At 41.1% G+C, this 11990-nt stretch overlaps 2 protein-coding genes across 2 annotated transcripts; both read left to right on the plus strand.

Moving 5' to 3' along the window:
• The first annotated feature begins 224 nt into the window (after positions 1–224).
• Positions 225–4135, plus strand: si:dkey-12e7.4 (uncharacterized protein LOC558132 homolog). Its single transcript, XM_048257364.1, has 6 exons — positions 225–457; positions 899–950; positions 1045–1232; positions 2553–2711; positions 2873–2983; positions 3590–4135. Exons 1-6 carry the CDS (start codon positions 311–313, stop codon positions 3701–3703), a joined length of 771 nt encoding a protein of 256 aa, XP_048113321.1. The 5' UTR covers positions 225–310; the 3' UTR covers positions 3704–4135.
• A 3812-nt stretch (positions 4136–7947) lies between these two features.
• Positions 7948–11786, plus strand: syt19 (synaptotagmin XIX). Its single transcript, XM_048257369.1, is given in 8 exon segments — positions 7948–8079; positions 8489–8681; positions 8835–8911; positions 9553–9801; positions 9804–10052; positions 10286–10405; positions 10538–10649; positions 11075–11786. Coding segments are annotated over 7 exon segments (1284 nt in total). The 5' UTR covers positions 7948–8079; positions 8489–8512; the 3' UTR covers positions 11383–11786.
• The last annotated feature ends 204 nt before the right edge of the window (positions 11787–11990 follow it).

Consider the following 11990-nt stretch of genomic DNA (forward strand, 5'->3'; position numbering starts at 1 on the left):
TGTGTTTAGCCTCCACTACATCCCTGCCGCTAACAGTGCTTTTAGATATTCCAGGGCCCTGAGTAGCTCGAGGAAGAGCAAACGTTGTAATATATGTATTGTACGTGAAGTAAACAGAGCCGACGATTAGTGGTTCTTATTACTTCCTTCAGAGCCCCTTATTAGACATTCTCTGCTTCCTTGTAGTCTGCGAATGCGCATTGCGCAGGCACGGGATGCTCCATCCTGTATCATGTGACAGGTAGTGACCCACTTCAGTCGTTACAGTAATTCACTCATAAGTGTTAGAAAGACGGACAAAGGCCACATCATGAGCGGTGCGTTTAAAAACTGTCGAACGATAATGATAACGGGAGCAAGCCGCGGCCTCGGTTTGCAAATGGTAGAGACTCTGGTTTCTGGAAACTTCTCTCCTGGAAAAATTATAGCAACCGCCCGTAATCCAGCCGGAGCCCAGGTATGTCATGTCATTTTCATTTTCGATTAAAGGCTGAGTTAATAATTATTTGAAGGCGCGCTCCTTGAACCAGCCAGAAAAACATGTCTTCCCATTTCATCGGTCTTCCTCGTACGTAAGGTCCATCAGCGCCCGTCCTCTCCGTGATCTATACAGGTGTAGCCTACAACTAGTGACCACTGTAGCAGAAGCCCCTCAGGGGCATGCCGCTGGGTCTACACTTGTTTTAGCCTACTGAATAGACTACGTACTGTAGATGTATGTGAGACAGGCACCTACTTGCATTTGTGTATGTTGTGATCAGCAATGAAATTACATTTTCAGTGATCAGCACGCTCATGACATTCAGTCTAGTAGGCTAGGCTTACTGTATGTCAAATTGCACATTGTAGGCTAGTTGCAGACAGTGTTGTTAATCTATACTCTTTAAACCTTACACAGGAATTGCAAAGTTTGGCTGGAAAATATCCCAGTATTCACATTATCACTCTTGGTAAGTTGTGTATTTGTCAGTAGGCTACTTACATTACAGTGTTTTGTCTTATTTACCATGACCAATGACCAATGACATAACACTCTTGTAATAGATGTAGTAAACCAGGAGAGTATAGAGAGAGCAGCGCAAGAGGTTGACCAGTTGGTGCAAGAAGATGGACTGAATTGTTTGATCAACAATGCTGGCATCAATGTAGTGGCCAACTTTGAGACGGTTACTGCTGAGAAAATGTTGGATAACTTCCACACCAACTCGGTGGCCCCATTGATGATCACCAAGGTTTGTGTCTCTGGTCCTTAATAGTAGGATGATCTTGTTTTATACTCTAACTCTGACTTGTTATAGTTATACTCTAACTTAATTGAAAATGCTGACCTTTTAGTGGGATTGAGTGTCATTTAACCAAAGTCCTTTTAGGCAAGTCGGCGGTCATATTGCAACGCTTTTTGGGCACTCTTTGGGCATCCTTTTCGGCAGAAATGCGCATGCACAAGGCTTCACGACACCAATCTTGCTCCAGTGGCGAGTTCACAACACATGATTGGCACGATGTCTTCACAACACACCATATGATTGGCTCAATGTATTCACATCACACCACATGATTGGCTCAATGTATTCACATGTCAACGTTTGGGATATGTGTAGACAATTGGCGTTACAAACTAGACCCATGCATTTCTATGGAGGATTTTTTGAGTGCTGTGTCTCCTCATTAGAAAGTCTCTGATTTAACTTATCCCAAATATGAAGCCGCCCATGAGATCTCCTAATTTTTGATTATTAAGCCAGCCACCTTTGTAACCTTGCTATGTACAACCCCGTTTCCGTAAGAATGTGGGCACTGTGTAAAATGTACATACAGTAAAACAGAATGCCATGATTGGCAAATCATGTAAACCCTATAGACAACATATCAATTGTTGAAACAGATAAATGTTATAGTTATTTGGAAAATATATGTTCATTTTGAATTTGATGCCAATGACACGTCTGAAAAAAGTTGGGATAGGAGCATGTTGACCATTGTGTTGCTTCACCCTTCTTTTACAACAGTCTGTCAATGTTTGGGAACTGAAATTTTGTCCCATTCCTGCCCCAAATAGAGTTTCAGCTGCTCAGTAGTCTGGTGTCTTCCTAAGTACAGCATGTTCTTAATTCCATGATGCACCCAGTGTGTCTGGTCTAGACGGTGTTGTTACATATGCAGTTTGACATGCTTTTCCTGAAATATTCAAGGTCTTCCCTGACAAAGGCGTCTGGCGCAGCATGTTACTCAAAATCTGTATTCAGCATTAATTTAGCCTTTCCAGATGTGCAGATTACCACATTCTGTTTTTATTTACATTTTATACATCCCAGCTTTTTTCAAAATGGGGTTGTATTGTATAATGTCCATTCTAGGTTGAGCCCTTCTGTTTTCTATGTGGGAGTTTGCAGATAAGTAAATTGAGATCAACTTGATATTCTTTTAGACATATTCTTCACATTGCTGAAACTGGACAGTGCTCTGCAAAGTGGCTGTTTCATGTAGTAGGTGTGTGGTGTAGCCCTGCCTTCACAGTCATACTTGGTGGCGTGGTTTGATCTGTGTCCCAGGCTTTCCTTCCTCTACTGAGGCGAGCTGCTGCCAAGGGCACAGGCATGGGCATTCACAGATCTGCGGTCATCAACATCACCTCACTACTGGGCTCCGTGGAACTCAACTGGGGCGACCGTGGCAACACCTTCAAGTGGTACCCCTACAGGACATCAAAGGTACACCTCAGTGTATGTGTGTGTTTGTGTGTATGTCTGTGTGTGTGAGTGAGAGAGAGAATGAGAACCGGTAAGTGTTCCACTACTATGGATTACTGCCTTTGATTGTATGTGCATTAGCATATGTGGTACCTAATCTAACACATGCTCTCTTGCATTAGAGTGCACTGAACATGGTGACCCGGTGTATGGCAGTGGACCTGGAGGATGATGGGATTCTGTGCATGGCGTTGCATCCTGGCTGGGTCCGCACAGACATGGGTGGGCAAGAGGTGAGCAGTCCTTTAATGGCCACGGATATCAATATGTGATCAATAAACTTAGAAAGCTATCACTTATGTTGATTGATCAGTTTGTGTAATATATATGTAGTTAAGTAATACAGTATTTCTTTCATATGGAGTGCTTCAATTGACTGTATGCCACGGAGGGCTCTCAGCCAGCACATACAACAGGTATATTTCTGGTGGAGCGTCAGCTGTGTTGTAGTGGTTATTGTTTTAATCTGTCACCTCTTTTTTAGACAAGTGATGTCGCATAAAGATGTGTCTTCTCCCCGTAAATATTGTGTGATTTAAAAGCGCCGGTTGGCTGATGCACCTAGTGAATGAGCACATTAAAATGCTGAAGGGTTTATGTGTCAGAGTTGAATAAAGAGTTGCCCTGTTGGGCATAAACAAGTTACTCAGTGTCTGAGTGAACACGAAAGGAGCAGAACATAACAGAAGATGCTGTTACAACCCAGCTGATGCTCCTCCGGAAATATATGAGCTGATTAGTCTAATGTAGCTTTGTGTAAACTAGTCAGAAGTCAGAATGTCAGCAGATAGTAGGAAGTCTGGTAAATGTTGCCTTTGTGTTTGTATGTTTGTTTGTAGGCCCCACTGAGTACAGAGGAGAGTATCTCATCAGTGCTGTCCATGATTGGAGAGTTGACTGCAAAGGATCATGGGTCATTTCTACACTACACAGGGGAGACATTACCATGGTGATCTAGAGAAAATAGGTTTACATATTGTAGGATATTTATGCTATGCGTTGCTTTTGTACTCTTAGTTGCAGGAGTTTGTTAAGAGTGTCATGTTTTGATCTGGATCAGATTTACATGTATAGAGTTCTTGGGAATGAAGGAAATTGTAGATAAGTATGAATCCAGTGGGATTCCTAGAAATCATGTTTGGTGCAGTAAAGATGCGCTTGTATTGCATAATCCTCCATTAAAACATATTTATGTTTTCATATTTTGAAGGTTCAGCATCTCAAAACCAAACAAAATGTTATGTAATAATGCTAAAGGATATTTATAACCTTTGTATGAGGATGAAGTCTTTATAGTTTGAACAACTGTGTAATATATATGTTGGATTGTATTATTCCAGATATGGAACTATGTGTCGTTGAACAATAAAGTGTTTGTTGCTCGGTATGGGAATAGAAACATTTCATGTATTTGTTTCTGCTCAGTGCACTGACACACCAGGTGACTAGTGTTGAATGACCTGTGCGCTGAATGAATGTTTGTCTTGAAGAATGAGGAAGAAGGAAACAATAAAAAAAATATAACCGCAAGCGGTGATTTACGGGGTCCGAGCAAAACGAACATGAGGTAGCATAGCTTTTTAGTTTTACATATGCTTTGATTGTTTGGGCCCAATTGTTCAAAAGAAACGTGATCGGATTTCGATTATCGGATTTCAGTTATCGGATTTCGGCTATCGGATTGGATCAAATCTTGAAAATGGCTTGTTCAAAGGGAAACAAGGATCCTGAAATTGGATTAGATCACATAATTGGGGGCCAAGCAGCAAAGCTGCAAAGGCACCCATTGTGTTTGTTAGTTTTCTTATTATTATTCCTCTGGCATGGGAGTCTATGGCAGCCCATAGAACTGTCTGGTGAAAAGTTGTGAAATTTGGCACACTAATTAGGCACAGTCCCATGATTAATTTCACCAAGTTTCAAGTCAGCACCTCAAGCATTCTAGCGCCAACAACAAGCCAAAGTTGGACGTGCGTTCATGCAAGTAACTTTTGACCCGTTGGCCCGATTGTCAAATATGACGTATCTTTGGACCAAGCCGAGTTCAACGCACCCTATGACGTCATTTTACGCCATGATGGATTTTCCGCCATATTGGATTTAATCAAAAACACCTAAAAGTTTTCACAGGTCACAAAGTTTGTCCGATTGACACCAAACTTTACACACATAATCGTCCAAGGCTCAAAAAGGCTCATAATCGTCAAAGGCTCATAATCGTCCAAGGCTCATCCCATTTTGTCTTCAAATCTAAAACCGTTTGCCCGTAACAGCCAATCAAAATTGGCGGCGAAGCCACCAAACAGGAAGTGAAGTGATATCTCAGCAAAGCTTTCACGTATCAAAACCAAACTCGGTACATGGGGTCAGGACCAAATAAGGGGGAGGCTCAATAAATATAGTGACTTTTGACCTATAGGTGGCGCTATAATTAGCAAAATTACCTTTTGGCCTTTAACGGGTGTTGTGTTTGGAATTAAAACTTACTAATGGTGATTTTTAATACTGTGGGAGGTCCTAAGTCAAAAAATACAAAAAACGCGCACATCCAGATCCAAACAGGTGCTGGACCCAAAAATTTCAGTAATAAAAAATGACGTTAGTCCGCACACTGAAAACTCCTTATAAAAAAGATTTAATCATCACATGTGACGTTTCGGGCTGAATGCCCTTCTTCAGACGAAGATCCTAAGGTCCTAAGTCTGACAGATGTGAATTTGTGACGTCAACGTAATTGATCCGGCCGCCATATTGGATTTAATCAAAAACAGCTTTCACAGCCAATCCCACTTACTTGCTTTGCAAGCTGCTTTGTGATAGTATATTTTTACTACCTTATTTCTCGTGAGACTCAATCAGGACGATGCAAGATCAGGATCCAGGCTTTATTTTTTTCAATGAGGGGCCAGTGCCCCTCAAGGGAGAAAAGTATATGTTTGTGTCAGCCCATCATGGATTTCACCAGATTCTCAGTATATTCTCTTCTAAAGACTACCGGAAGAGGCTGGCCTTTTATGCTCAATTTGCAAGGGTGTGGTTCACGTGGTGATCATAGGTACAACGTCCTCTGATTGGCTTTCTTTCCTTCCAAGCTTCCGTCAGCCACACCCAGACACACCTACACACACCTACACACACCCACTTACTATTTAACATATTAGGAAGGCTCCTCAGGTAGAAATGTTATACAGGATGTTCTAAACATTCTTACATTTAATTCATTGTACTCCTTGTACTGAGACTAAAAAAATGATACCAAACATGAATACATTTACAGTTAATGACACAAACATATAATTCAGCTAAAGTTTAACCCAGGTCTTTGTTTAACCCAAAGAGGAGATTGTGGACAGATGGTAGGAGCCAGTGGGGAGCATTTCACACCTACATCTGCATTGAATAGATCAAAGGGAGAAAGAGAATACCCTCTAAATGTAAATGTGGCTAAGCCTCCACCTAGTCTGGGGCAAGAATCAAATTTATTTATTGTAAATTTGTTTTCCTTTAAGGTTGGATTTTCCATAATTATTTTCATTGTGAGATTACAATAAATCACCAACAAATTATTTGTTATGCCGGTTTTTAGTCAACTTTAGTAGAGGTGCCAATAATTCTGGAGGGTACTGTGGGCCTATAACTCAAATGAGAAGTCTTACAGCTAGTCTGCACTATTAAATCTACATTTATGTCGTTGAAGCTCTGCATGTGCCCAGTCTGCAGTATTTATTCTAATAATACTTCTAATAAACAAATAAAACTATCGTAAAAGCACCAATTACTGGCCCTTTCGTTCGAAAATTCTAAAACAACGATGTTTTTTAATACTTCAAAATAACATTTGATAAATGAACCTTACATTTTTCAGTAACCATAGGTGTGTAGATTTGAACAAAACCGGGGCTTTTATTGCCTGAAATATCCGATTTTGTTTACCACACTCGGAGGTTAGTGCTGGCCTGGTGGGTTGCCTATTTCCGACCTTTCTCACAGCACATCAACAGTTAGACCGAGAATTCTCGTCGCAAATCAAAATTCCACTGGAGTTCCAAGCGGATTTGTACACTCAGCCTTACAACACTGTTTATAGCTCTTCGAGTCACGTTAAAATGTAATTTTTGGTACATAGCTAGCTAATTTAGATACACTTATGGTGTGGGTGCTTGGCAAACACACAACATCAAGAAAATTCCTAGCATATATTTGACAATAGAATTAAGGGCTTTATAAAAAAGAGTACAGATCTGAATATGTGCACTGTTAATGGTATCCACATAATGATGGTTGTATGGTTGTTCTCCAAGGGAAAAAAAAAATACTCATATAGGAATATAGGTGATATAGGAGAAATGGGCTGAGTGGTCGAACTTTATTGGTCTATATCTCTGAAATGGAACAACATATCCAAATTCTTTTGATAACTTTTGTGAGGCTTTGTCTAAACATAGAAAGAGAATTTAGGTGAAGATTTGATCATTTTTGAAGCCTGTGAAACTTTTTATATTGTTTGGCTTTTCCATGAAATTGTGTCAAAAGTAAACATTTTTAGACCATAAGACCAGGGCCAAAAAGATGCATCTAAATTTAGAGATTATTATTATGAAAGAATTTTGAGTCTAGGTCAATCTGGTAAGGAGAAATTAGCATAATTAACCCTTTTTCCAATAGCGCCACCTTTGGGTGCAGTACCCCAAATTTTGGGTTATGGGTAGAGGGGGTACTGGTACTGGTAACCATACCTGAAAATCTGAAGAGTTTTGGAGTTACGGTTTAGGCTGGAGTATGACTTTAACAGAATTTTGGCCAAAAATGAACGGTACAGAATCAATAGGGGTCCTGCAGCTACGCTGCTCGGACCCCTAATAATAAAGATTAAATCCTCATCCTCATCTCCTTCCTGTCTACTTTGGATTCTTGTAGTATGTACCTCTCCATACAGAGCACTATAACCTGTGTAAAAGATTTTAAGGTTGTTTTGCCGTTCAGTTATCTAATCACTAGACAGTTGGGTATTTGGATATAGCCCAGTGATAACTTTCACGCAGGAACACTTTTGCAAATAGTGTCACTGGATTCCAGTCGAGGCTGTCTATAGACTTGTGGCCCGCCTCTGTACTGCGCGCGCACGTGTGTGTGTGTGTGTTCATACACCATGAAAGACGGCCAGTGAGAGGGGGTGGAATCCAATTAGAAAGTTATCCGACTGGTTCTTCCAGGGGCAATCTGAGAGTCAGGTGGTGCCTTCCCCGAGACTGCTGTGAGATGGTGTTCTGAGTGCAGAATGTTTGTACCAGGATGGAGAAGCATTAGCGGACGGAGAATGTCTTAAAAGGTAGTAGACTTCATTTATGGATATGGATTCTGAATTTTAGGGGGGAGGGGGTTGAACTGCACTATATACTTTAGATCATATATGAGCAGGGCTAACAACTAAAGCAGAAACTGATGTATTGTGTTTTAAGAGTAATATTTTCAACTGAAAAGTCACTGGCTTTTCAAATGGCATGGAAGAGTGTCCCTAGAAATCAATTCTGCACTTTAAGTGCAAATGTAGTGTAATGGGAACACCAATGTCACATGTTTATGTTCTTGTAAGGACTGTACTCAGACTCTCTCTCCTCACAGTATGCCTCTTTTGCAGTGTATGCCAACGGTTAATATTGTCGTAGCATTTGAATAGAAGTTATCAGTCGGCATAAGTAAACTGACTTAAAGCAGTAATGGTGTCACATTTTGTTTAGGTTTTTTTTTTAAGTCAGAGAAAAATGATTCTTCTCCCGGGCACCCAGCAGTTGGACATTCGAATGCCCTTTCCAGATGAGATTAAGTACACCATTTTGGGTATCTCGATTCTGCTCTTCTTGATAGCAATGGGCATTCTTATCTGGCAAGTTCACAAATGCTGTTCCAAGGCTCATTATTCAAAGGATTCAGGTGAGTGAGTCACATTACACAAAGTGGATTCATGGGGAGTATTTTTTGAAGTGGAAGCGGTTCTGGTCAGACTTTTAAACCTGCATTAAAGTTTAGTTTACATTTGGTTAAACTTTTGTTTATTTGTTTGTTTATCTTGTCTTTGTTTTTCAGTTAGCAGCTTGGTGGGAGCAGATGAATTGGACCAGAGTAGAAGCTCCTATCTTGACATTCAGAGGCCAAGATTTAAGGTGACGCATTAGGATTACTCTGGAAAGACTTTTTGCTGTTTTCACCTCCTCATACCACTGAGCGTCATGTTCCACTGCTGTTCTTTATCTGTACTTCCCTTTAACCTTTCCTCCACTTTAACTTCAACTCTGGTCAGAACGTCATGGTCGTATTAAGTGTGGTCGGTCATCATATTGAGAGGACTTTCAGTGCTCTCACTCAGAATTTGACTCAGAATTAGACTTTGAATACAATCATAATAGTTAGATCAAGAAGGATTTCATTTATTTAAATGTTGTCTTGAATTGGCAGAGGTTTTGAACTGTCTGTTTTTTTTTGTATTTGCATTTCTTCACATTACTATTTCTACACATAACAAAATAACATACATATTTATGTACTGTATATTGTATTTCATATAGCTATACAGAATATAACACAATCATGTCATATTGTCAACACATTTTCTCTGTCTTTCTCTCTCTCTCTTTCTCACACACACAAACGCACACGCACACACACACACACACACTCACACACACAAACACACACACACACACACACACACACACACACACACACACACACACACACACACACACACACACACACACACTACATTTCGTGTGAGTCTTCACAAGCTCCCTGTCCCCCAGTACAGGAGGAGTTCGCCCATGACCAGGTGCGCAGGCTGAGCCGCTACCTGTCCCAGGACTCCCTGCCAGCCTCGATGCTGAGTGGCAGCCTGGAGAGCCTGGAGGACCAGGAGAGCGAGGACGAGCCGCAGATGCGCGGCTCGCTGCGCTTCTCCCTCTACTACGACCAGCTGCAGGGCCGCCTGGTGGTGACCGTCCTGGAGGCCCGCCAGCTGCCCCTGCGCGAGTTCAGTCACAGCGTGGACCCCTTTGTGCACGCGTGCGTCTGCTGTGGGCCAACGAGGCGAACGAAGAAGGAGACACCGAGGAGGAGGAAGAGGAGGTGGAGGAGAGGAGGACGACGGCGAGGAAGGAGAAGAGCTCCGTAAGCGTCCGGCCACAGCAATGCGTCCTTCACGAGTGGCAGTCGCGGCTGGTGAAGAACAGCAGCAGCCCGGCCTTCGGGGACCAGTTCTCCTGCTCCCTGGCTGAGGAGGAGGTGCACCGTGTCACTGTCAAACTAGAGGTACATCCTCACAGCTGTGAATGGAATGGCCTCATACACACAAAATGTTCATTTCAATGATCTAATTGCCACTGTGCATGAACTGTCTGCATACCTTCCTGCTTCTGCCTTAGAAAGTTGCTATGAGTTAAATGTTTCCTATATTTATGGAAATTTGATGGAAATTGTTAATCCACAATGTAGGCTGCAGTTTTACCAATCTACAGGGCTGAATGTATTTCGTTTCTGCCCAGGTTCGAGACTTTGATAAGTATTCCAGGCATGGGATTCTGGGGGAGGTTCGCAGACCGTTGAGTAATTTGAATATTTCATATCCTCTGGAGATGTGGCAGGATCTACAACGACCCACAAAGGTAAGTTATGTATGTGAGTGATCCTTTGGGTAGCTTCTAAAAGTACGCTTTAGATGAAGTATTTTGCATTTCAGCTTTTGAATGCAGCTTTTCTTGGAAAATGTCATGTTTTGTGTTATTTTATGTATTTAGGACTTGGTTGGTGAAGTGCTCCTCTCTCTGAAGTACATGCCTACATCACAGAGGGTGGAAGTGGGTATCCTGAAGATCAGGATCATTTCAAAGTCCAGCAGAACAGACAGAGGTAAGTGTTTGACCACTGTACTGGTTAACCACATTGTCAGAATCAGGAAGACAGTAAGACCACCAAGTGAACCAAGTCTGTCAAGATATGCAGGATAGAACTTCTCATTCTGAATTGTTCATTTAGCTTTATTGTTTGTACTGGACAGTGTATGGCTAGTAAATAGCTTTACTGTCACTTGCAGGTTTTATAGATAGAGATAGATAGATAGATACTTTATTGATCGCCAAGGGGAAATTCAAAGAGGTTATATGTCTTGATTGTAAAACATTATTTCTACCAACCTTTTATCAGTCTGTGAGAACATGTTGTTTACATTAGGAAAGCACAATAATCAGCTTATGTGTGGTTAGGGTTGTATTGGCACACTTTTAAAAGTTTCTTTGCCTAATGATGTCATGCCTTTCCCTGCACTCTGATATCAGCACTCTATGTCCGGACCAGTGTCCAGTGCAACCAGTGCAAGCTCCGCCACCAGAAAACTGCGCCCAAGACCCGGTGGGACGTGACCGTTTTTAACGAGGTCATGATTTTCGTGCTGCCTGACCCTCCGGTGCGGGACTGCACCATCGTGATCAATGTATATGAACTGAACCCTGGGAAGAAATCATCGAAGCGCCTGATTGGCCAACTAACAATAGGGAAGGGGAGACAGTCAGAGGATGAACACTGGAAGCTGATGATGCGTTCGCTTCGCCAACCAATTGCAAAGTGGCATCTACTGTATGTATGAAACTAGTGAACTATTTGTGTTTCTGTCTTATCCTGTATTACTCCTTGAGCCAGACCCCCTAACTTTGGTAAATCAGTACCATTAAAGGGGAATAAGTCTCATAGAGATTTTTGACAAGATATATCACCCTAGAATTAGGAAATGTGATAGCATTGCATTTTTGGTAGCATTTTGTGTTTTATCAGCCGGTTTATATCCATTATACGTGGAGAAAAATCTTACAGGTGAATGTTATGTAAAGTATGTAAATGACTCATTATCTAATAACACTGGATAAAGTCAAGTTCAAAATTCTTCTTTTTGTTTTTCATTTTGGACAGTGAAATGTTATTACAGTGGGTGTTTTGAATTTGGTTATTTTGAATAGATACTGCCAATAGCCATTTTTTTTTTTCTTAACCCAACCCCCCTTATGGGGACCTATATTATTCTGTCTTTTTTTTCCTTTCCTTTTCTTATATTTTTAATGATAATTTCTTCTTTTTCCAAACAATCCTCAAAACACAGAAATCACATATAATGGAAGACAATAAAAGATAAAGAGAAAAAAAGATAAAGAAAAAAATTTAAAAAAAAAAAAAAACAGTCCCCAACATTTCAAACCATAT

This window comes from Alosa alosa, chromosome 11 (genome assembly GCF_017589495.1).
Source record: "Alosa alosa isolate M-15738 ecotype Scorff River chromosome 11, AALO_Geno_1.1, whole genome shotgun sequence".
NCBI classification, from domain to species: domain Eukaryota; kingdom Metazoa; phylum Chordata; class Actinopteri; order Clupeiformes; family Clupeidae; genus Alosa; species Alosa alosa.